General features: G+C 39.8%; 1 protein-coding gene across 4 annotated transcripts in view; it reads right to left on the reverse strand.

Annotated features, from left to right (window-relative positions):
• Nucleotides 1–27,576, reverse strand: part of rims2a (regulating synaptic membrane exocytosis 2a) — a 390,995-nt gene that overhangs the window by 242,718 nt on the left and 120,701 nt on the right. For all 4 annotated transcript variants that reach the window (XM_042332189.1, XM_042332190.1, XM_042332192.1 and 1 more), the window contains one exon: nt 10,397–11,346. In XM_042332189.1, the coding sequence (XP_042188123.1) occupies nt 10,397–11,346 (950 nt within the window). The remainder of the gene's footprint in view (nt 1–10,396; nt 11,347–27,576) is intronic.

Consider the following 27,576-nt stretch of genomic DNA (forward strand, 5'->3'; position numbering starts at 1 on the left):
TTTGAGAAGGCTGCAGATAGGTACATGAGAGTTAGAGGTTTAAAGGAGTAGTAGGATGCGGCAGGAAATTTCCATGATTATAAGGTAAAAGTCTCTGTGAAAAAAATCAATTTGTGAAATTAACTTATTATTATTATTATAAGTCATTATTTTGTTTGTATTATTATGGGAGTGTAATATTAACTTATCTTACACTGAAACAAATGCCTGAAAGCTTATAATATTCACACTGAAACACAAGCCTGTCAGAGGTTACAATATCTACACTAAAACACAGCCCTGACTGCACTTACAGGATCTCACACAAAAACACAGCCCTGACTGCACTTACAGTATCTCACACTAAAACACAGCCTTACTATGCTAACTCATACTAAAATACAGACACGATCGTCCTTTCATTTAGTCATCAGGTAATTCATTTTTAAGAAGAATTTTCATCTGTGTCAAACACAATTGACTTTTCAAATGTTACAATTTTAATTTGTGATAAAGTTTTGTGTCTTGAACAATAACTACACTGAGGTACTATCTGACTGAACCCTCAAATCCAGAAAAAAATAGAGAGCATCAAATAAACACAGCGACCTACAACAAATTTTTGGAATAATTTCCCTCAACCTCCAGCCCATTATTGTGTCCGAGCAAGAACACGACTTCAGCATAACAAACTGTGAATGGATGGTGCCCAGGATCCATAGACAGTAACCGCAGGAGAGAAAAGATATGCTTCTCACTGCTCTTCTCTGTCATTTGTCACATTATCAATCGAGGGAACAATGGGGTGACAATTCAGAATTCCTGAATAAATGAGTTAATGATAAGGATATTGATGGAACAGTTTGGAATATATAGTCAAAAACCTATCCTTAAAACCTTGCTGGAATAACAGGTTTGGGGCTGAACCAGTATTTAGCATGATCCTCACTTGCTTAAAAAGAAAAGAGATTGTGGATTGTGAAGACTTTTAATCCTATTCCCAGGAGCAGCAATTTAATGGTTCTTCACTAGATACCAGCTCAAAATGAATTTTAAAGGGGAAAAATGCTGCTGGAAGCTTCAGTCCCTTCTGTATGTGAAGAAAACATGGCCACTGTTTGAAACGCTGCCCAGAAGGAAGTTGGGGGGCGGAGGTGTTGAATCCCAAGGACAGGTTTATCCGTCTGTCCTGTCATTAAAGCATTCTTTAATTATCCTGTGTTAATTAAGAAACAAATTACAGATAGCAGTATTAAAATATCCTCCCCAGCCATGTTGGTTCATTGGTACCTAGATGTTACTTATAATAATCCTTACGGTTGAGGATCTTGAACTTTTAAGCCTGATGTTTCTCCATTTCTGAGCACAGGTGAAAGCTGCCTGCCTCCAATACCAAAAGGAAACAAAATAATTCAATACAATTTGGAAGCCTGGTTACCACAAGTAAGAAAATGTAGGGCACCAGGATCAATCAGTTTGCTTCGAGGAAACAAACCATTAATCTATGGGAAACGTTCAAGATAAATGTGCTGATGAGTTTTAACAGAGAAGATCACGTCACTTAATAATTCTTGAATCTGATATAGTACCTTTCATGATCAGAAGATGTGTCAAAGCACTTCGCAGGATTTATTGTAAAGTGGAGGGCCTGTGTGTTTTGTGGGCCAATGCGACAGACAATTTACGCACAGCAATGTCCCACAAACAGCCATGAAGCGAATGACCAATTTTATTTGAGGAATTTGAGGGATTAATTGAGGGACCGAACAGGTGGACGGAAACTTGGTTTGGCATCTCTTCCGAAGGACAGCACCTCCAACAAGGCAGTAACACTTCCAGCACTGTACAGGAGTGTCAGCCTAGACTGGAAGTTCAAAGTCCCGATGTGGGTCTTGAATTTACAACCTTCTGACTCAGAGGCGAGAGAGCACTATAAAAGATGTGTGAGCCAGGCTGACATGCTCATTTTAGTTTTAAACGTGGTTAAACAATCTTCCAAATAACATTTAAAAGATCAATATCTTCATGCTGAAAAAGGTTTGGCAGCTCTGTGCAAGTCTGTAATGGATTGTCAGTTCAGCACACATTTGGCATAATGATGTCCTTGTATGGAATGGTTTATCCAGGGAAGCAATGGAGGCAGATTGTATCAACAAATTCAAGAGCGAATTAGAAAGCTATTTGGTGTGGAATTAAATTGAGCAGTGTAAGAGATAAAATGGTGGAGAGTTTTTTTAAATGTACTTTGAGATCAGCCGGATATACTGCCGTTATCTTTTATATTCCTATTACTGTTCTTTATACTCCTGTGTTTCAATCTGTGAAGTAGATTTACAATTGTAATACATGTACATTTATATAGAGCCTTTTATGTCAGGAGGATGTCTCAAAGCGCTTCGCACTGCTGTTTGGGCACACTCGAACCAGGGATTGGGAGCTGAAGAGGGTGGAGAGAGAAAAAATGACCAAAGGTGTGGTCAAAGAGGTGGGTATTGATGTGGGCTTTGAATAATAATAATAATAATCCTTGCATTTGATATAGCGCTTTTCACGTCGGGAGGACATCCCAAAGCACTTCACAGAACACACTGTAAAGTGAATTGACTGTATATTTGTGGGTAAACGCAGCAGCCAATTGCGCACAGCAATGTCCCACAAACAGTCGTAGATTGAAAATGACCAATTTATTATTGTTTTTGGTTTTGGAGGGATTATTATTAGGCGTGTGGAGTAAGGAAACTTGCCCAAGGTTTCGCCCTGCCTGGAATTGAACTCAGGTCTCTCACTTGCAAAGCGAGTGCTCTAACCACTGAGCTACAGGACTCCACTGGTGAGAATGGAGGGCACGAGTCAGAAGGAGTTCTGGAGAGTGGGGGCAAAAAGGCTGAAAGCTCGTCTATCAATTGTGGGGTAGATCGAGCAGGGACATGAAACAGACTAGTGTTTGCTGAGCAAAACGATCGGCCAAGATGGTGGGGTTGCATGAGATCACAGAGGTAGGACAAGATTTGTATCAAATTTAAAAAGTTCATCAAAAACTCTATCAAAGACAACATTGGCTTTTTTAAAACAAATAGGGAAAAAAATGAATGATATCTATTATTAACTATACAATACTTGCATAAGAGCGTGAGAAAAGGGAACTGGGAGAATTTTTGGGAAGGATATAACAGTTTGAATTTATGAATAATAGTAAAGTTAAGAAATTGCAAAGTCAAAACCTCAATTACATAATCATAGAAGCACATCAATAATTAGAACTGATAATGCTTTGCACCACACCAAACAATAAGCTGTTAACGACAACTGCATCCAACTTGATGTATGCTCAAAAATACAGAGAAGAATTGATACTGAGACATCATTACCAAGGAGTAATCTTATCAACTGGGTTCAGATGATGTGATCAATATTAATGGCTTTGTATCTATTATCTAAACCCTTAAATGAGATCACAGCTTGCTCTCTTGTTATAACGAGGGATATTTTTCACATTTCATAATAATAATAATTCTTGCATTCGATATAGCCCCTATCACTTCAGGAGGATGTCTCAAAGGGTTTCACATAATATACTGCAAAATGTGTATTTTGTGTATTTTGTAGGAGAATGCAGCAGCCCATTTGTACATAGTAATTTCCTACAAACAGCCAAGAAGTGAATGACTAATTTTATTTGAGGGTTTATGGTCCAGGTCCCTGGGAGAAACTCCCTTCATAACCGACTCAATGTGATGAGTATATTCAATTTGTTATGAAATGCTCCTTTCCAGAGATTCCTAAAGACTGATCCCAGAACCAGCCCCTGCTCCTATTTTCAATACATTGAATTCATCCTGTTCCTGCTTTCAAAATAATCAGCACCATCTTGGAAATCAGGAACCATTCTCACTCTCCTTCCCCCCCCACCATGTGTTTGTCACAATGCTAACACCCAAAATTTTGTAACTTTGATGCTGCTCCAGTTTATGGAATTGGAATTTGAGTGCAGGTATGAACAGCGTACCGACTTAACTAACACAATATCCTGTGAAGCGGCATTCAAATGCTGACTCCAGTCAAACACTTCGGAACAGGGCGAAGTAATGCTGAATACTGTAATACGATAAAGTGAGAGCCTAATAAGCATTTAATTTTTGAATAAATAATAATTTTAAACGTGTACAATCCTGTATTCTACAAGGCCTTGATCTCCATTATATAGCAATTCCTTGGTAACTAATGGCAATCAGCAAGCCGAATGCCCAATGTGATGTAATGTAAAGAGTAGACAGACTTTTAATTAAGATAACACAATTAGTAAGACCCTTACGAACAAGCATGTAATGTAAATAACATGTTTAAATAATTTGTAAATCTCAGCGCATTTGACTAAAACATGCAAATTTGACAAAATCTCTGAATCCTGAATTTTGGTTACTCCAGCTGACCCTGTATTTCTGTTACCTTTAGCATCAAGGACACAACCAATGGCTCCTCCACACATATGTTACAATGTGACTGAGTAACTTGGGAGAATCAGTTAATTGTGGTTACACACCCACCGCACATACACACATGAGCATAATTAATTGCCCTGCTTCATATGTTAATGTGATTATGTAACTGGAGCAGATCAGACGTTTTACTGGTTCATATTTGTCCTCAGTCATCATTTTAGGAGTTTGTTGTGAACCTAATAAAAGTCTCCAGCTTTTAAAATCAAAGTGGCTCCAGGTTCCTGAAATTCAAGGTGACATCAATTTATTTCAAAGGGCAGTCATAGCAGGAATGCAATGCGCTGGTCACTGGGGGGAAATGAGGGGGAGGCAACCACCATATTTAAGAATACCTGGCAATAAGCAGCATTTCAAAATGTGGCAAAAATCTATGAGCAAAAATTTCTCATTTGTTAAGTACACCTGCAGTTGTAAGGGGTGGATTACATAACTATTTTGAAAGCAGAATCTTGTTTATCTTAATGAATCTATAGGATAATAAAGTATCTCATTCAAATCAGAATATTTGTTACAGTAATCCGGTATGGCCATGACATGCCAATGTTTCACTTCATCAGGTCAGAATCTGCTATGAGCTGGAAACCAAGCTGCAGTTCCTCATGAAACAAATATTCAGGGGGTTCTCTTGTTGCCCTACTCTCTTGTTTTGGGCTGGGTGGGAGTCAAGGGAAAGACTCCATCAAATGTCCTCTACAAATCTTAGGAATGACAGTCCATTTTTCACTCAGATGTGGAGACTAACATTGTGTGCTTTTAATGAAAATACACATGTTTAAGCAAGGTGATTTTACCGGAGGAGGATGAAAGAGAAGGGAAAACCCCATTCTGAACATACACTGCCAAAGACACTGCACCTCGTGGCAAAAGGAGTAAGGCCCGATATTTTATTTTTGGACATGCTCCAAGTTCAAACTTTCATTCCTAACTCAATTACCCAATTAATTCTACCCTCATTTGCCAATCTAAGTGTGGTCACCAGATTGTTTTTGACTTGTTGGAATCCCACGCCTGAGATAGGCTAGTGTTACTTCATTAAGTCAATGATGTAAACCTAAGAACGTTGCATTGGGTTTTGCGCTGATCAGCACTGATGTCAAATGCAAAGAGAACAGTGGTCACAATCATGTGTCTGAAGATCACATATTTTCACCTGACCTTTACAGCTAATGAGCAAATCCCCTATTTATTCCTTGTTCAGAGAGGGTTAGTTTTTGTCAGCTGGAGTAAAATAACTTTGGTTGTAGATGGTACTAAAGCACAGGACATTAACATGCAGTTATTTTTATTTAACAAAATGATGTATTTTTTACACCAACAACTCTCTCAGTTACTAAGGCAGCCCTGCTCTTACTCTTGTTCATCTGTTCATATGACAGGAGCAGGAAGTGCTTCAGTAAGTTAGTCTGATGATGGCCATCTCTTTCATCCTCATGCTAGCAAAAACACGTTGTGCTAAATTCAGCTAACATCAAAAGGTCAATTGCCCAAGACGTAAAGTATCCTTGTAAAAGGCCTATAAGTGTGTAGAGTCTGTTACTATCCTCCATATGTGTACCTACACCCATATCAATGTCAAAACATACAAGCTTTTAAAGTCGCAGAGCATCAACATTATGAGAACTACTAGTACCATCAAACCTGTCTTCCAAAAGATGATGACTTATTCAGAGTATTTGTAGCCAACATTAGAGTGCTTGTCAATGAGCAATATCATTAACTGGAAGAGGGTATCATAACAAAGAAAAGCAAATTCAACAATTCATTCCAGCTTGGAACCAAAATGTTAACAGACATTAGAAATGCGATCTACCACACCTTACCACTGTTTTCTAGTTAGAATCATCAGATCTATGTAGAAAAGAGAGCAATGTTTGGATCTACCTCAAGGGTGAATGGTGATAGGTTGAACAATTGACTGAGCAGAGGCGAGGTTCCCTTCTCTTTTACAAACATTTTTTTTCACTCAAACGTTCTTCCCTCCTCTCTAGAAGACAATGCTCCACATACAGTTCACAGCTTCCTTCAGCATATTAGCCAAGAGGCCATTCTCCATGTGTGTGCTTTAATACAGAGCTCTGGCAGGCATTGCAGCCTTGGGAGTAGGGGAGGAGTTACAACAAAATCCTATCCTGCCTCACGTGATGCACACACAAACAAACAAAATTACATTTGTATAGCGCCTTTCACATCAGGAGGATGCCCCAAGGCACACATTAAATAGACAATGATAAAATCAACCATTCCCCCCTCCACTTCCCACCCTTCACTGAAAAAATGCATACAGCGGTGCGAGGTAATGGTAAGAGATATAAAATAAAACAAATAGTTTACTTCTGACATTTTCAGAACTCCAGTAATAGACGTTAACATAAGCAACTTGCATTTATACCATGCCCTACACATGAGATAGCATCTCAATCATATATCAAATATGAGCACTTAATCAATCATATATCAACCATGACTCCAAGAGGGAATGGCAAACATATGTAAAGAATATGATTTTATGACTGTTTATTACTTAAACATCACTTTGACCTCTTGGATATTAGAAGAACAGAGCAAGCATTAGATTCTTTAGATATTGACATTTCAATGCTGTAACTCAAAGCCTATATGCGTTAAAGTTCCCTAAAAGGCAACAAACATAGGTGCAGTCAACAAATGTTAATTATTCATTAGTTTATCCTATTATTATTCACTAACTATTCATTATATTTATATGGTACCTTTCACGTCAGGAGGACGTCTCAAAGCTGGCTGAGTGTCCGATCTGAAGGTGGGAACAGAGAGGGGTGAAGTAGGGTAAAGGTGACTGAAGGTGTGGTCAAAGATTAATATATTTGTACCAATTGCTTTCTTTAATTGACTTCCATTCTCATTGTATTCTATCACACACAATGACTATTTTTGGACATTTCCAAATTTTGCAGTGGCTGTAAAGCATGGAAATGGTGTGCCTAATTCTGCTTTCACCAATAAGAAGAATATTTTCCCATCTAATCTCTCAAAATGAGTTGTGAGCTGAACATGCACATATCCAAGACAAACCAATTTCTCAAAGAAGTGTTGTTCCAGCTATTCATAGGAATGAGAAACATCAAGAAATGAAGGCCTTCAGCCTTTCTGCCCCCACTCTCTGGAACTCCATTCCTTCACCCCTTCTCTTCAAGGTTCATTTTAAGACCTTCCTCTTGACTGTGCCTTCCATCATCTTCCCACCTCCATCCCTCTTGGCTCCCACACCACTCAAATCCAACCCCCAGCTCGGGGTCAAACCCTCGACTATCCAAACCCTCAACTTCCTTCCTACAGGAAAGTCACTACATAAATGTAATTTGTAGTTATTGTTGTTTCTATCATGGAAAAATTATTATTACCATAGTATACTTATAGATGTGATCCATTATTATTTCACTCATCTCCTTACAACAGAATTCATACTTTGTGATCTTCTCATCTAATTCAACAATTAAGGACTAAAATTCCTCTGTTCATCAATATTAATAAAAATGTTAAGATGTATACAGAGTCGCACAGGGTTATTTTACAGGAGAACCAAAAATTCCAACCCCTCAAAAACTAGAGTAAAAATACTTGGTCCTAGTGTAAAAGCCACAAAAAAATATGTTTCAGTTATCAATAAATCCAAATTAGAATAAATATCTAGGGTGTCCTCCTTCTGATAACTGCACATGGTATCAAAATAGTTTCAAGCTGAGATAACTGGTAACAGACTCAATTTTATGTTCACTAACGGGTACACTGAGGGGTGTTTCTGTTGGGATGTAGCTTATGTTATAGTTGTAAATGGAATGAAAAGCAGGAGAGTATTGGCACTGTGCAGCTTCATTCAATAAATGTACAGGTCAGTGGGACTAGAGCCAGGAATATGGACCACCCCTACGATTACAAGTCAGTTGAGCTCTCTATAACTATTTCAATGGCTCAACCATATTTGAATGTAGTGCAGCAGATTGGCTGAATGCTATTAGTTTCCAACCTGATTGAGGATTTCTTCATAAGATATGAGAGGGAGATATTCTCCACTCAGCAATAAATCTATTGAGCTTGCCAGTGTTTGGTTATAATAGGAGAATACAATAATATCCACTATGAAAAAAGCATTTGGCCACACGGCAAAGACAAAGAGCAAATATGAAATGAAGTAGATCTTTGCTAATCAACAGTGGCACAATTAATCGGAAGTTGGTAAATTTAACAACAAACAAACAGAGAATAATCTCTATTACATAACACATCAACACTATAAAGCTATAACGCCAAATGGGCCAGCACCATAACTTTTGAGTTTTTCCACATGAGGTACAATTTCTTCAGTTACTTTGTAGTGATGAAGCACCCCCAGGATCTCCAAATACTGTAGTAACAACAAATGTTTAAAAGTGGTCTACAAGCTCACCAAGCAACAACAATAAATTGCATTTATATAGCGCCACTCAAGCAGGTAGCATCCCAGAGCGCTTGACAGTGGCAGAGGGGAGAGGTGACCATAAGCGCCTTGGGATATCCCCCCGATGTGAAAGGTGATATACAAATTTAATTGTTGTTGTTGTTGTTAGCACTGTGGAAAAGTAAGGTCTTCAGGCACGACCTGAAGATGAGAAAGGAGGGGGCAAGGCAGAGGGATTGAAAGAGAGTATTCCAGAGTTTCGGACCGTAATGGCTGAAAACACGACCACTGATGGAGAAATGGAGGACACAAAGGAAAAGCAGGAGGCCAGAGCCAGTCGAACAGAGGCAACAGCTAGTGGGTTGGGGAGTAAGCAGGTCGGAGAGGTGCCAGGGCATGAGGCGATTTGAAAAGGTTTGGTGATATGAAGCCAGTGGAGCCTGGCTAGACCTGGTGTGATGGGGGTACAGAGTTTAGTGGGGGTGAGTATGCGGGCGGCGGAGTTTTGGTTCAACTGAATTTTCTGGAGAATGGAGCTGGGGAAACTGGCGAGGTGGGCATTTGAGTAGTCGAGGTGGAAGGTGACAAATGGATGGATGAGTCACGAACTCAAGGACGACAAGCAAGTTAAGATGCAGGTGTGCGAATAGGATAAGTTTCGTTTGAGTTCTTTGCTATATTGCATATGAAATGGTTATTTTTGTAAAAAATCTCCAATATAAAAGCTAAAATATTGAGCCACAGTTGAACATGTTTCAGGTTTACCTTTTGAACTGTTCCACATGTACACAGCGTTGATTTCTTATCAATGATCTGGTCTTGGACAACATGGTATACAGGAGTAAACTGTTCACTTCTTTACTTTTGTCTAGTTTTATATTCCAATAATCTATTTGGAATAATTTCCTTCACTTCTTGATTCTTGTCACAAATATCTAAAAATATATCAATATCTAAAACAATCTAAGGTGAATACCATATTAAGATAACATTTATCGCTGTTATCNTTTTTTCAAATTTCAAGACAAAATAAAATCAGATTCAATCAGAATAACCCTTTAGGAAGTCGTTAAAAAGTACCCTCATAATAAAGCATCTGTTTAGACAATGCCCTACGTTTTAAACAAAATAATATTCATTTACCAACATCAAAAGAAATTATCTCGAGTCAACTGCAAAAAAAATCATCAATACTCTAGAAAACAGGTGGTTTCAACTAAGCTTGGGAACTGTAACCAACATTATACTTATAAATTATTACTGTCTCATTAATTTTTATTATTTCTTTTCTAGGACATTTTCTGAAAAACTGTGTGTATTTTACAGACCATTATCTCCTTGAGCTTTCAAAGCAAGTGTCCATTCATTTTACTTCCGTTAAATTAAATTTTCAATTAATTTAGAAATATATTTACACAATGTGAATTTCCTCATAGGCCCTTAATTAAAATCAGGTCGGTCCTTTAACCAGGTAAAAAGAAAAGGAAAGACAGATCACGCTTACCTTTTTCACTGACACTTTCACTCTCAATCTCTACATCATCACAGCTGGTATATTCTGGGGTGGATGCCAACTCTTCCTCAGAGCTACTTAATGAGACCTGACGCATTTTACCTCCTTTTTTCGTTTTATGTGGCTTGGGTGGTGGCGGCCTTACCGATTCAGACTGATCTGAGCTGAGCGAGTCATTTCGGAGCATGGTTTCCATCTTTTCCCGCTTTGTTTTCTTTACGGCAGAACTGGGGTCCAAGTGATGCTGTTTCCTCAATGAATCAGAGTGACGCATGTCACTCCTATCTAAGGGGATTGGGCTTCGTCTAGGTGTTGGTGGACTGTGATTTGAGGTCCTTTGCCAACCTGGACTAGGCCCTTGCATGTCTTGAGTTCTTTCCATAGAATAAGAACGTTGACTTTGCAGAGGAGCTCTGCGGTCAGACCCAGAGCGCTGCCTTGACTGCCTTTCCGTTCGAAGCATTGAGAATTGTGCATCATCCATCTCGGTGTATGCCAACGACGCATCACTGTGCCTTCGTTCATGGCGCGCCCTGGACACTTCAGCGTGAATTCGCATTTGCTCTTCGTACGGCTGAGGTTTGACTGGATAACGTGCTAAATTTGGGTCACTACGATAACGCGTTTGGTACTCCTCCTCCCGCCTCTGCCTTTCATACTCGTCCCTGCTTTCTATATCGAGATCCTCGTCTACCAACTCTCGGAATTCCTGAGTTCGCCGTCGAATCCTGCGACCAGAGTCCCTGCTTTCTCTGTATTCAAGATGTTCAGAGTCATCATAAATCCGTGACCCACGTTGGGATCGCTTGTCGCGTTCTGCATATTCTGTGGGTGATCTCTGCATTGCACTTTCCAATAGTGCATACTGTGCTGCCTCTGCTCTCTCGTCTCTCTGGTCGTATTTGCGGTTGTGTTCCCTGGATGTTGATGGGCTCCTTTTCCTGCAGAGAAATACAAACAACTGATTGAGTCCTCAAGAACAATCTCAAGGTTTAAGCAAAATAAGAAAATTTAAGCATCAAAATGTTTCATCAGTTCTTTCGTCCCATTGATGAAAGTTTAAACTTGTCCTCGTGTTTCAGGTAGATGCTAAAGAACCCGTGACACTATTCAAAACGAGAAGGAAGTTTATCGCAGTGTCCTGACCAGTAATCCTCCCGTTAAATTGATCGTTCATTTCTCAGCTGTTTGGGAGACGTCACTGTTATGCAAATTGGTTGCTGAGTTCGTACAGTCACTACACATAACATTAATTACTGTAAAGTACTTTGAGACATTTTTACTTTAAAGGTGCTATTTCGAAGGCAATCATTATTTTTATTATTATTTTGATGAGTAATCCTCACTGCAGAGGAAAGAGGATGTTGTTTTGTCTATTGTAATTCCCGAATATTATAATATATTTATTCACATTGGGTATGCAATTCATCCTTAAATATGGGAAAAAAAGCGTCAAAGCACTTGAACCTCAGTATCAAATCATTTGAATATTCATCACAGTACATTGCTTTGAGCAGTAATCGTCAATATCCTGACCACATTGTCAACTGCTAAGTTTTAAGGTTACAACCTTTATACTTGTTTTATTTCCAGCATTCTACCTGGCTTTACCTGTGTACTTGCCATTGCATATCTGTGAGGTCGAAAGCATCCTGTCCAGAAGAATGCATCAAATCCTGGGCCAGCAAACACTTTTGTTTAATCTCCCTGGTCACAGTAAAATCACATCCAAAGCTTTGAACAACTGCACCCTAGCTGAGGCTGTAGCTCAGAAATGATTCTCGCCGTGCACCATAATTTTATCCGCACTAACAACCAGAATCTGCTTAAACATTTCAAACATGGAAATGGGATATCAGACCCACCAACCCAACTTTGATACGTGACGACTGAGAGTGGAGGCTGTCGGGAGGAGGAGGAGCAAGAAGCGTTAGAGTTTAATGCTGTTATCATGTGCTGTATATAGCTGGAGGTCAAGTCCGATTTTACCCTCCAAGGAGGATTATGGTACTTAGCTGATTACTGCCAGACAGTTGTGCCTGTAAAATACATGCTCCCGGCTTTAGCATTTCCCTTCTGTATCACAGAAATGATTATTTTGCTCAGAATGTTACACTCAGATTTAACTAAATCCTCCATTTATAATAGCTTTAAAAAAACAGCACTTTTCAATCTCAGAGACCTACATCACTGAGAATGCACTGAAACAGTAAGTAGAGCACAGAACTACTAAAGGACAACTACTCCAACATGTGCCCTTGACCTTGTAACACACAAGCAACAGATTGGGTTATTCACATCAGGTCAAGACACGGTTTCCGAATTCATCTCAGGGGAGTGTCACTTTTCTCAGTGAGTTCTCAAATCGGACAATTTTGATTTATATTTCTGCATTTTTATCTCTCTTTNAAAAAAATCACATAGAGCTTTTCATTTTTGTTGTAAATGCCAAAGTAGTCAGCTGGTGACTTTATGATGTGATTGGCGCCATGCCAGTTCTGGGAATCATGTCAGTTTAGTCATGGGTACTGCTCAGCCCAGATCATTGCAAGGAGCTGCTGCCAAATGTCCCTGAGGACTCGCTGCTCTTGTGGCGAGGTTGTAGAGTCAATGAAGTGGAAGCAAAACAAGAGAGCTCGCTTTTTGTGGGATCAGGAGGGATGATGGAGGAAAGAATCAGAGGCCTGCTTTAAGGGTTCAGGTATCATAACTGCTGAAATATAAGAGTAGTTACAGTATCTCATAACCAAATCAACTGAAAATGTTCCTTTCACTCCAGTTTATTGAATTACGCCATTGAATACATCAGTGCCTATGACTTGTGGCTGATTTCACAATGATTGGGCTAGAAAATTCAAAATTGTTAGTTTATATTTTGATACTTCTCGCTTGTTTAAATTTTTGCCATTGATGTTTTACTTTTCATGGTGACATTGGTCACTGTGACACTTTATTGGATTAGTGCTGTCTTCAACCTGCAAAATCATAAATTGGGCTGGGGAACCGACAAACTGATAATGTCTGGAAAATTATTAAAAAATTAAAAACATTTAAGTTAAAAACCATTCCAGTGTCCAGAAGTTAAAAGCAATCCAACCAAAAAAGTTCACACAACTTCGCGTATTTCAATTTGGGTTTAACAGAATGGATTTTTTTCACTATTAGTGAACTGAAAATACTAATTTATTCAATTATCAAGAAACACATCCAATGAGTTTAAGTGAATTTGCCACATCATGATATTTTAAATCACTTCCACTACCAGACTAAGATAAATGCAGTACAGATTTTATTACTTATGGTAGAGTTGAGTCAATATATTTAATTCTAACTTTCAAATTTTCAATATGAAACAAGTCTTTAAATCTTATTGATACATTAGGACTTATCATGAGTCATTTTCTAGTTCTGCTATTTTGGGTTTGCACCACAATTAATGATATGTTAACATAATGATGCCAACCACAACAAACATACATCGGTCAGCACCTTCTTTAATAGGTATTGACTCTGTACTGAGTCCAAGACAATCATTTGGTCCCATCATAGATTCTTGATTAACTGGGAATAATGCTCTAGGGTATGTATTATGTGTTAGTCAATTCTTAGCTCCTACAGTTTAAGTGAATTAGTAAAACTAAAGTTGCTACAGATTATGCTGCATAATTTAGATTCGTGATTTGGTCATTTTCTGTCCATTAGGTGGCATCACTGGGAAAAAACAGCCAGGGCCAGTGAAGTCTTGTGTGGGAGACAACCTGGGCTGTAGTTTAGGATGTTCTGCAGTCTGTGTAGGGAGGAGCTGGGGAGTCTGGTGAGCAGGGTATTCATATAGTCAAGCCTTACATGATGAAGACATGGATGAGGGTGTCGGCAGCCCAGGGGATAGCGGTAGATTTTGGGGATGTTGTGGAGGTGAGGGGAAGCCAAGTGGGACCCTGGATGTAGGATTGATGGGAATCAACCGAGATTCCACATTGGTTTTGCGAGTTGGATGTGGTCAGTCCCATATGTGAGAAGACTGGAGGCATTTTAAGGTAAGAACAAGGATTTTCAAGTCGATCTGTGAGGGAAGAGGGAGCCAGTGGAGTGTAGCGAGAATGGGCTCACAGAACATTGTGTCAAAGAGAATGTGGGCTGCAGATTTCTCAGCAGTTGACATGATGTTTGCTATTCTATGTGGTAAAATAGCAAATTAATGAATTGTATTTTTATAACGCCTCTGTCAAAATGACTCAGCACATTTCACAGTAATAATCAATACTAATGATCCTTGATTTGATACAGCACCTTATCACATCTTTTAGATGTCTCAAAGCGCTTCACAGAATATACGGTAAAGTCCTGACTTGAGGCTTGATCCCATGATCTTCTAAATCAGAATCAAGAGTGCTGCCAACTGAGCCAAGCTGGCACTAGCTACCAAAGTGAAGCTGTATATAGCTGCTTTATTCTAGCAGTGTAAGGCCTGAGTAGTTTTATAGTGTTACAAGCAATTTAAAGGCACTAATAATTAGAGGGAAACATTTGTCAGATGCTGAAACTTTCTAAAAACACATTAACATAGAGAATGAATGGATACCTGGGAATTATCTGATCAAGAATACAGGATAGATAGGAATGGATTACATGACAGCGATCCTATTGAGGGCTCAGGTGATATTGCAAACTGCAAAAGTGAAGCTCAAGTCATTTGCTGGTCATCTGAACCCTGAGGCTGAATTACTGCCTATAATCCTCTGCTGTCCATCCAATATTTATTATATTATATGTGGAGTGTTTCATTATCCTCCGATAGCACTGGTGCTTTTATCTTGTCATTGCCATTGGATGACGACAAAAAAATTATGTGGGATGCGTTTCAAAGGAAATTGCTCTCCTTGCTGTGATATTTAGTCTCTAAATTTTAGAGGATAACATGTATGGGAGCAATATCAAAGCCATAATGCCATCGAGGGAATTTAGATGAAATGAATTACATGAGTAAAGTTCAAGGAGTCCTAACAGTCACCTGAATAACATCTTCACTGATGAATTACAAGGCAATCATTCCCTGTTTATCAGATAAAAATGTACACTTGATATCAAAAACAAATTATTATTATTATAAATTGCAACTCCATGTACAGTAAGCTAATTTAAACAATGTAAAACAGTACAACCATTTCTACAATAATACATTTAAAAAAAGCACAAAAAGATTCTCATGAATCAAGATACTTGATTACCCCAATCTAACAAAAAATTGTTAATGATTCGAACTGTCCAGTAAACTTAATCTCGTTGTGCATCTCACATAAATCCAGGAAATCACACCATCATAAGTTGCCTATGTGAGTTATAGGAATGCATCAGATGATAATGCTTCAATAATTCAGGTTTTCGCTTAACAAATCCTCCTAACATGGAGTGCAAAACAAACCTCTTGTAGTCTCCTATAAGTTATTGGAAGGAACTGTATCCAATCAGCATTGCTGTATTTCTGTGCATTAACATACAACTCCAATCCTTTACTGGTGAATTTTAATTTGTTTTTCATCTTATCTGTAATTAGATATATAGCTTTCTTACCACCTGAAGGTTTTATTGATGCAGAGTTGAAAGGGATGCTTTTTTTTGTAAATGAAGTCAACGTTACCAAGATCCATATATTTTACAGAGAATCCAGCATTCTTTTTCACTGACTTTAAGAAAGGCACGTACAGATGTCAGAGACACTGAGTTAACATTGTGTTCACATGGATCTTCGCACACTGATAGCTTACAGTCTAAGTATGTGCATGCGGGTGAGAACAATGTATGAGAGTGGTAAGGGAGGTACTGCTCAGTAGAGTGGTGGGAGAGTCTGGGGATAGAATCATAATCTCTTCAACAACTCTGGTTGTGCTGAAGCTCTCCCCTTGCATTGGGGGAAAAGGGAGCGGATATGTGCCTGAGGGTGGTTGTGTTGAGTAAGTATCCAGGTGGGGAGCCCAGACTGCCTGGTGTTTATGCAGCTCCAGACAGAGGCGGCCATTGCTGATTGACAGATGTCCCCCAGGCATTTCATCCACATCTGTGAAGAGAAGGGGTGTACCTTTGCATTGTCAATAGCAAGTGTTACACATATGTGGGTATTGTGGGAGGTTCTTCAACAAGCAGGGTTCAGGAAGCATGGGTCTGAGCTGGAGAGGTATGATTACCGAAATGATGTCAGACCTTAAATCGTTAAAGTGTTTCCCATTGGACCACAGCTTGTCCACCTAAGGGTATCCTCAGTGATATCATTATAATACTAATAATACAATACAAAATTACATTTGTATAGTGCCTTTCATGTCGGGAGGACGTCCTATCCTTATGTCTGCTATTGTATCTAAAACATCAACACATCTCAAAGTACTTCATGGACATTGCTGACAAGTGTAGTGGCTGTGTCTGTAGGTAATTCTGAAGACCACATTCTCTGGCTGCCAGGATTAGTTGGAATGAGGGGGTGCTTCCAGCCCTCTGATGCTTTTCCAGTCTTCAAAAAATATGGGGTTATATGGAGCACTGGTTGTATTTCATTGTATGGCTAGGAATTCATGGAGAGTGATCCATTAGATTTGAGTTGCCCAATATTTCCTAAAGTTTAGGAAGCTGATTCTACCTCTACCTGGATGGCTGTAGGGATCCTTACACAGGATTGACTGAGAGCACATGATGGGAACAGTAAAATGGACTGAAGGAAAGGATCTTTACAGCAGTCATTATTTGGCAATTTACATTTTTCTTTGATCGATTATTTGAATAACACTGTAAACGCTCTATCCACTGATGCACTGGCATGCTGGAGTGTGAGCAAGATTTACTCCTCAGTCAACCAGACTCTGCGATTTGCATTCACTTGCAAGCAATTTTAAAAAATTGCATTTCTACGCAGTTATGTCCATGTTTCCTTTAGAATCACATTTCAAGAACATATGAAAACACACGAGGGCCAGATGAAAATGTGTCACAGAAAAAAAAACCTCAGGAGAACATCCAATTGAAAAAAAATGTTGCTTTACTTGATTCTAAAAATATTTCCTCCCATCATTAAACCGGCCACCTCCACATGTCCTATTACAAGGGCGAGCAAAATGGGTTGTGCAATCCTCGTCCTCACTTTCAAGGTCATCCATGGCCTTGCCCCCTCTTACCTCACTGACCTGCTGATTCCCTACCAACCTGCCCGTTCCCTCCGTTCAGCGGGCTCCAGCCTGCTCCATGTCTCCCGCCCGACTCGCCCTATCAGCCTCTCTGCCCCCACACTCTGGAACTCCATCCCACAGTCCCTTCACCTCATTTCCTCCCTTGCCTCCTTCAAGGCTGGTCTCAAAACCCTCATCTTCGATCGTGCCTTCAGTCGTCCTCCACCTCTCTGTCTTCCCTCACCCCTACCCCACCCCTCCTCCATGCTCAGGTCCTGACCCCTGACTGTCCAGCGCCTTGGGACATCCTCCTGACATGAAAGGCGCTCTATAAATGTAATTTTGTTGTTGTTGCAATCTTCCATGATATCCAGTGTCAATTCTGTGTTATGCACAGCTAACACAAAAGCACACAAATAACTCATTATTGGATCAAAGAAAGATAGTGAATCTTTTTCTTTTCTCGTTGTCCCTTTTCCTTCCCTTGCCACACACCAGGTGCCCCACTCTCCTGTATTAAGATGTGTTTCTGATGGAAAGCTGGCTCAGTTTCTCACCAAGTCTCTCTGGTGCATTTTAGTCTGAATAGGTGGGAGTACCAATCAACATAACTATTGCATGTGGCACCAGCAGTTTCACCAACAGGCTACCAGGCCACAGAGTGAAAGCCGTTTTAACAATCTCCAAAGTAGTTGAACGATGGCAGATCTTTTCTACTGCACATAGCAAAATATGATGATTGTTATCTCTGCATAATGTGCAATATAAAGAGGACTGATACAGTGTGAATCTCACTGCAGCCTCGCTAACTAGTCGAGCTGTTTTCTGGAGCAATGCGATTCAGATTGGTTGTAGTAAAAAATACAGCAGTGTGAATCACACAGGGCTTTGACCCTATCTTCCTTTGAAAGCTCTTAAGTCATCCAAATGGCATTGGGAGCTTTCACTGGACTATTTTGTAAAGTTATTAGAGTGCGTTAAATAATAACTCTTTAATAACATTAAAAACAAACACCTGATCTCAGAGCTCAGTGCATGTGAAGCTAAGCATAAAATTAGGCCTCTTGCTCCACATAATTCTTCACCTGGGAGCAGAGTAGTTTTGTGTATCTTGCGGCGAAACAATATAGCTTTAATAATTTCATCTTGCACAGTAAGATTGAAGAGAAGAAATACGGTGAACATAATTACACCATTTTAGTATAAAGACAGCAACATTCTCATGAACTGGTGATGTAAACAAATATTTTCATAAAATTAGCAACTAAATCAAACATTTTGTGTTGGCTTAAATTAATGGAGACTTGTTTTTGCCACTTGCCAACAATCCAGTTCCTGGATGGTGACTGATGTAGTGGAGTATATTCTCATTTGGCTAATTTCCTAGTGAAAATGTACTGTGTCATAGAATCAATGCAGTTATTAGGCTGACTGATGAACTTCAAAGCAAGCAAATACATTTTCCAATTGGCTAAATTTATGAATAGTAACACAATTTTAAAAAGATATATACATTGTACTAGTGGCAACTTCAAGCACAGTATTGAGCCAACAAATATGTATTGAATTCTAAAATGTTTAACTTAAGAAACAGCTTCTGGCCAAAACTATAACTTTGGCACTGACACAATAAACTGAGCAATTTTAAAAACTGTTGGAAATTCAGATTGTTTGGCGGTAAACACAGCGACTGCTCTGAGTCTGCTAATATGACTTCTGACTTTATCAGTGAACAGGATAACAGCTCTGCATCGCCTGTTAATTGACCTCTGACTGTTTCAGTGAACAGGGTAACAGCTCTGAGTTGCGACATCTGACTGTTAACAGTAAAAGACAGTTTGCATCAATAAGGTTTTCTCAGTTGGAATGGATAGATGTGCCTGTACTCTGTGCATGTACTGAAGGGCAATGATTTGTTCCTTCACTGCACAGATGATGCCATTTGGGACTCTCCACCACAGAATTCTCAAGCTAAATAGCAGGTAGAGTCAGTAGGAAGCGATGAAAAGAAGATCTAGTATCTAGACTCTACCTGTTATTTAGCTTGAGAATTCTGTGGTGGAGAGTCCCAAATGGCATCATCTGTGCAGTGAAGGAACAAATCATTGCCCTTCAGTACATACACAGAGTACAGGCACATCTATCTATAAAGATTACATTGGTACATGTACTTCCACATCTGCAAACCCACACAGACACACACACGTGTAAATACATAGACAACATACAGTACATTGTGCTTGTTTGATTATATATTATTTTATCGGCAATTCGTTCACGTAAACCCCACACTATTCACCATTCCCTTACTGAGAGGGTGCTCAGGTGCTATATGAGAGCAGCACAGCTGACTTATCACTTGATATCTCTCCCTCCCCTTTGTGGACTTGACTGGTGTGTGCTGGCCTGTTCCTGCAGTCAGCCAGCCCTGCTAATATCAACTATCATTTAGAGGATTTCTTAAGGTGAATCCAAGCCTAGTTACTCTGTAAAACTGCATATGAGTACCACACTGATTGATCATCAGATCCTGATACATATGGTACAACAACAACAACCACAACTTGCTTTTATATAGCACCCTTTACGCCAGACGGTGTCTCGGAGCCTTGGCACATTTTGTCCTGTTTCCAGGTTTGTGGGAGGGTGGGGGCAGAGGGAGAGATGCAATCAGCAACCAAACTACTGCAGTAGAAGGATAGACTGCAACTAAATTCCTTCATAGTCCAATGAGGGGCGGAAGGAATTTCTGTTGTTTGCTGGTGCACGTCAAAGCTGCCTCACAACAATACCACTTCTGATTGTCTAGTGGGGATAGGAGGAAGGAGTCCTCTTACACCCTTAAAGGTTAGGTAACTCACACACACACACACACACAACTGCACACCCACATCCAGCTCCCAATGACATATCTAGTAAAATATGAGTTGATAACATCTTTCTCTAACTAGAAACTTGGAGGTTATTCAGGTTGCCAGAGCTCTTTTATCAATATGAATTACAAAAATATGAAGTGCAGATTTCCACCTTGTCTTACCCTGTAAGATGATTATTTGTTAACATTTAAAATCGGCAGAATTGATGAAAATTCTTGAATTCTGTCTTAATTTGGAAGATTGCTTTTAAATGAACTGGCAGGCAAGAACCACTTTTTAAAAAATATCAGAGTTACCAAGAATTAAATTAACTTAACCTTTTTGCCAGCTTGGCTCAGTTGGTAGCATTTCCCCTCTGAGTCTGATGGTTGGGACTTTGAGCCCATTGTCGAGTCTGACAGTACAGGGCAGTGCTGCATTGCCAGAGGTGATGTCCTTCGGATGAGATATTAAATGTCTTATCTGCCTGTTCAGTTGATCCTATGGCACTATTTCAAAGAGAAAGGAGTTTCTCCTGGTGCCCTGGCCAACAATTCCCCAGATAAAATTGGTCATTCACCTCATGGCTGTTTGTAGGATATTATTGTGTGCAAGTTGGCTGCCGCATTGGCCTGCAAATACACACACTACAGTAGATACTGTGAAGTGCTTTGAAATGGTTCAACCTTGTGATAAGGCGCAATTTTCAAATGCAAGGATTAATATTATGTACAAAGCTGCACTTTTTTTAAGCACTGAATTTTGATGTATCACTGGATTTCAAGGAATTATTGGGTTCATCTATGCAAGAGAGCTAAAGTAACATGCACAGTTGGCAAGATCACTGAAGAATCCCGAGTGCTGATAGTATCTCCTAATATTAATCTGCTCTGATAATACTTCAGAGACGTTACCCCATATGAAGGGGGCTATATAAATTCAAATTGATACTGCTGTCATTATTAATTTGGCCTGATATTGGATAAAGCAACTCTTTCCAGGTAAAATCACACAGCGATACCTCTGACAGGAAAGGAAAGGAATGACTGTTAAAAGTGATCAATTCCTTAATTTTCAATAACAGGTCAAGACAGCATTCATTCTGTCTTTCATCTGCTGGATTCTCCATCTGTACTGCTGATAAGGAAAAAATTCCATTATGTAGTGAGGCAGAGTTAGTGAAGAATAATTCAGTGCACTACCTCATTTTGCATATTGGCATAGAGACTATTCAGTGTTCTTCCCATTCACCTACACCATAAGGTAATGATCATAGCAAAGAGAACAAGATAATGATAATGCCAAACAATTTTACATGTTTGATAGCATTAGTTAATGACAAAGATCAAGGCTGAGATATTATGCAAATAACTTGTGGCATTTATGCAACTTCTAGGTTATAACTCTGGCACCTAAACACATAGCTTGGCTGTGTGCTACAATCTATGAAATAGTCACAGTTTGGGCAAACACATCTGTATCGTTTGTGTTCTGACATCAGATAATGCATCATCTTCATTGCTGTGTGCTAACTGGCTGCTGCGTTCGCCCACAAAACACATAAGTCACTGCACTTAACAATATATCCTGTGAAGCACTTTGGGACATCCTCCCAACGTGAAAGGTGCTATACCAAATGTAACAATTATTATCTTTCTATAACATCTGTGGCATGGTGTAGTTATAGTCACCATCACCACCTGCACAATTGTTTATTGTGAACAAATACTGAAAATACTATGAAATAAATGGAATGTATGATTTCTCACACACCATTCATGCAAAAGGATCTAAACAGCTTGTACATTTTTACTCCATCCCCAGCAGTCTGAGAATGCCAAGCAAACAAAAACTATCTCTTCCAAAATCAACAGGGTGCTCTCAACTCTCAGCTCAGGCAGCAGGATCGATGTGGAATATCCCCAGTTTACAACACAAATATATAACAGATGGCACAAAGTCTATGTTACACATTCAGCAAAAATGCAAAGGTTTGAAAGCTGAAGAATTGCAAGCAAGAAAGATTAAATGATTCTGGTTTTTAACAGGACAGCATATTAAGTCTTCAAATTTGAAAGCTGAGTAACAACTTTAAAGATGCTAGGAGTGCACCTTTGAGTGTTTTTGTGCTAATGTATACATCTGTTAAACGACTGCTTTAATTTACTTCAGAGAAATCCACAGCAAAATAAGCGACTTCCTGTCAACAACAGTAACACATGCGTACTGAAGGAATTAAAAGCAACAACTTTTGCAAGACAGCAACTTTCAAGTGAATTGCCATCACCATAAATCTCCATTAAATGCTGGAAGCATAAGAGCAGCATCAGGCACGCTGCACAGTGCAATGCAATAAACTAGAGACAGCAAAGCAAGCAATACTCTCCAAACCAGTCAAAATAAACAGGATTTTGCTAGAATTGGAATTTCTCTTTTTGGTCAGCCAAGTGCCTGACACATGCTAAAACCCATCACCAAGGTTAAGAATATCTAAACCTGACTGAAATCCAAATATGCATTCCTGTGTATGAAATAGAATGAATACTCTCTCTAAATGGAATATAATGGAGGGAAGCACCCTGCTTGCCATTGGGAGCACTGTCTGTCAAGCTTCCCACTGTTTATTCAACTAGAACCAACTGATCCACTAGGGCTTTGGCTTGCACTGCTAACAGGAGCTGAGTGGGAAGAATCACTTCCCCCAGTGAATAGTCTGCTCTTTCAAGTCCTGCAGACAAGCCAGGCTGGCTAGTCTGTCATTAGCAATGCTTTGAAGTACTGCAGACCAGCCTGCCTCAGGAATTAAACTCCTGCAACTGCCACATAGGGCTCACTTAATTCTGAATTCCACACTGCCAATTACCTCAACTATCATCTTTGAGTCAGTTCATTCCCCATTTTTTTTTGGTCAGCCAGTCTGGCACCTGCAGAAAACCATCACCAGAAAACCATCACCATCCTTAAGAGTATCCACTCCATATTGAGATTTCTATGCATCTCACCTACACGTGGAAATCCCAGAGATATTTGTTCGAATGGAATGCACACTCTCTCCCTGGAGGGATACATCCTGCTTACCTAACTCCAGAAAGTATTAGGCACAAGTTGGCAAGAACCAAAGCTTGGGGATCCCAAGTGTGCGTTGCAGTACTGCTGGAATCTAACCAGCTAAACCGCATAGCTTGCCATTGAATTCACTACCTGGCAAGCTATCCTGCTGCTTATCCAGCTAGGACCACCTACCCATGAGGGCTTTGGCTGGTAGGGTTAACAGGAGCTGAGTGGGACGAAACCCTGCCCCAGTGACTGGTCTGCCCCTTCAAATCCTGTTGATGAGCCACATCAGCATTGCCCTGGAATACTAGGACCCAACTGGCTCAGGTACCACCGAGACTGCCTTAGAGGATTGCCTTCATTCTGATATTCTGTTTCCAAGCATGTCATATTCAAGTCAATTCAGCTACAAGTAGAGTCCACTTACCTCCCACTGAAGGAGGAAAGCTCATCCTGTTTATCCCCTCCCCACCTCAATCTGAAGATGGACAAGGAGGAGGGACTCAGGCAGAGAGTTCCAGAATCTTGGGGCATAGTGACTGAAAGCACGGCCGCTGATAATAATAATCCTTGCATTTGATATAGCGCTTTTCACATCAAGAGGACGTCCCAAAGCGCTTCACAGAACACACTGTAAAGTGAATTGACTGTATATTTGTGGGCGAACGCGGCAGCCAATTGCGCACAGCAATGTCCCACAAACAGTCATAGATTGAAAATGACCAATTTATTATTGTTTTTTGTTTTGGAGGGATTATTATTAGGTTCTGTGTGGAGTAAGGAAACTTGCCCAAGGTTTCGCCCTCTGCCTGGAATTGAACTCAGGTCTCTCGCTTGCAAAGCGAGTGCTCTAACCACTGAGCTACAGGACTCCTGTCCTGATGTTGGAGGGGAGGGGACAAAGGACAGGCAGGAGGTGGGTTGAGCAAAGGGATGGGTAGAGGAGTGGGCTGTAAGCAGCTCAGAGAGGTAGGAAGGTGCCAGGGCATGAATTAATTCATACACGAGTGCAAGGATCTTGAAATTGATCTGTTCTGCAATAGGAAGCCAGTGGAGCCTGGCAAGGAAAAATAAATACTGGTCATTCCAAAAATTCCTGGTAGCTTACTTATTTATCTAACTAAAATCTACTCTCCCACCGAAGCTTTGGCAACAGATCTTGTTTTTCCTCTCACTGGATGGATTTGAAGAAAGTCTCTGTTCTTTTTAGTTTAGGGCACCATTTTCTGGTTAGTTGTGCTAGGACTGTGCACACTCCCCAATGACTGATGACTAATTTAGTGCAGATGAAAGAACATCTACCTGTCATTTCTCTGCATACATGTAGAGCTGCCACTCTGGTGCTGAGGAAACATTTGAGAATAAGAACTTGAGTAACAAATGGCAATAAATGCTACCATTATTGGAGCCTACATGAACATTTCTGTGCTCTTCTGTTGTCATGTTTCAATTGCCCAGGTTGAGAAGTTCTAAAAAATATTAAAGTTTCTCCACTTTCAAAAGCATTTAAAGGAGCATAAGAGCAATTTACCATTGGGCGCTAGATTTATCGACTTGGGTGGGCAAAAGTTATCTTATTCTCCCCTCTACCGATAAATTTACCAATCACAGTGATGTGAGCTTATAAAGGGAAACCTATAATTTCAAGCTCACGCTGCAAAGGTTGGTTTCAAGTGTTCTGATACAGTCTCCTGACATGAAAGGTGCAACATGAATGTACACTACCACACAAAATTACATTGGTATAGTGCCTTTAAATTGTACTGGTCAACTATGAACCAGCAGAAATTTTGACCTGCTTGTCAAAAATACTGATGATAAAATTGCCCCTCCTTGGGTGTACATCTCAGCAATATCAACTTAGAATATATTTGGTAAGATGTTTTTTTGAATGATGGCATGGGAGTTTGTGGAGGGAAGGTTCAGTCAAAAGTCAAATAACATCACTGAAGAAATTGTGAGTTCTTTCCACAAACCCAACGCAGAAACTACTTTTATTTCCAACCTTGTAAGTCTCTTAGCTAAGCTCAGGCTGCAGAAGACCTGGAACCTCAATGAACAGCTCCCACAAATATACGAAGAAATAGTAAAAAAAGACAAACAAAAAGGCATTAGATCACTGACATTCCCATGTCTGGAATGTGTAGTTTTTGTCTGTCAAGGTAGCTCTAAACTTGCTTTAAAAAATGAAGTTAGATAACCTGTGCACTCTAGAAGTATTGTTTCTGACACCATCTCCCAAGGCATTTCTTATTGCCCCCAATCCAATCTGCAGTTGATTTACATTTAACCTTGCTCCCCGAAAATATCCCGGCACCAGTAGACAAAAGAAGCTGGTGGACATAACCTCAGGAGGAAAGAAAGATTACACTCTGGTCCCACGGAAGCATGTATCTCGGCAATCAGAGGGCAACTGAGAGTAGCTGCGGATTCTGTGATCTGGACTGTCTTAATCATCTTAGCTGAGAAAGGGAGCCTGGTAAGGCAGCAATAAAGTTTATCTCCATCTCCTTAGAGGGAGAGTAAGATGTTTCTCCGGTAGGGCACATCAATGTATTATTGCAACATGTCTCATTGTTTGTGGTTTGAGTAAAGCCTCCCATAGTAAGTTGGTGGTTTGGGTAACAGGCTGAGTCTGAGGCTCAGACAGTCTCACCTGGGCGAACAAATAAACCAGACCAAGTGGCTTCTCCGTGGGAAAGAGTGAAGGAAGGCAACGATTCATTGAGCAAGTCAACTCAGATATCTATCAAGTAATGCCTCGGAACTGGCTTTGGCAGAGACCTGGGAGTAGTGCATTTTTTTGGTTGCCTCCTCAGATGAAGAATGACAGGTAACATAAGCAGAGTTAAGGAGCAGATACCACAAAAATGGAGACAGGGAATTTCACAGGGAAGAGAACAAAGAGGATAAAATATACAAGATAAAAAAGTTTAAACACGAGCATATTTTTTTAATAGTTTAGGAAGTTATCATGCAATATAACAAAAATGATATAAAGGAAAATGATATGTAACCAAACGTCAAATGTGAACATGTAGTTTCACATGCACAAACATCTGATGTATGTGAGCCCAAGGCAACCTGCAGCCTAACCTCCCTCAATCCTCCGCAATAACAATAGGAGTCAACTGCTGGCAATCTGCAAGTTGGATTTGCTCTGTGCACTGCAATGCATCTCTGTCAGTCTTTATTTCTAGACTTAAAGTGCTTCTTTCGTGTAAAGAAAGAACTTTTTTTATATAGTGCCTAACATATTGAAATGGTTCAAAATACTTCCAAAGTAATTACTGTCAAATTGTAGTGACTGTTTTGGAGGAAAAACATGGCAGCCATTTTGTGCCGGCAAGCTCCCACAAATTGCAGTGAAATAAGGATTACTGGCTAGGATACCAGAGGAACCCCTTTCTTATTTTTGAACCGTCTCGTGGGATCTCAACATCCACCTGAGCATGTAAACAAGACCATGGTCTACCGTCAAGATTGTGCAAGAACAATAACAATAACCTGCAGTTATATAGTGCCCATCACACAGGGTAGCATCTTAGAACGCTTAACACTGGTGCAGTCTGACACCAAGCCAGAGAGAATAAGATAAACTACTTTCCAAAAATATTACAGTGTTCCATTTACGTTTTGGAATCAGTAAATGTCTTAGCATTTTTTTATACAACACTGTAATCGAAAATTATTGACAAGTTTGATTTCTTTACAAAAGTTTCTGAGCTCCAGTCTCACTGTGGCCCATTGTTGTCTCACAACTGTTCGTACAGCACACGATTTATTAAATAATCCAAAACTCTCCGGAAGAACAGTAGCCATTGCTCTGCAAATTCATTCTAAACCAGAGAAAGGGCCCTCAACCCTTTGGCTTTCACGTAGCAGTAATGTTCTGAGTAAAAATACCTTCTCGCTTATCAGCATTAGCCAGTAACAATGGGAAAATCCCATTACGAACAGACATCATCAAAGTTTTTACAATTATGGCGAGATGAATTTCAACTCGATAGTTCTTTATAGTTGGTTAGTTTATCAACAGCTTAACAAGAAAAGCGTGTGTGCACTGTGAAACGACAGAACTTCCCAGTGCAAAATATGTTAAGAAAAG

Source organism: Callorhinchus milii, unplaced genomic scaffold, assembly GCF_018977255.1.
Source record: "Callorhinchus milii isolate IMCB2004 unplaced genomic scaffold, IMCB_Cmil_1.0 Scaffold2, whole genome shotgun sequence".
NCBI classification, from domain to species: domain Eukaryota; kingdom Metazoa; phylum Chordata; class Chondrichthyes; order Chimaeriformes; family Callorhinchidae; genus Callorhinchus; species Callorhinchus milii.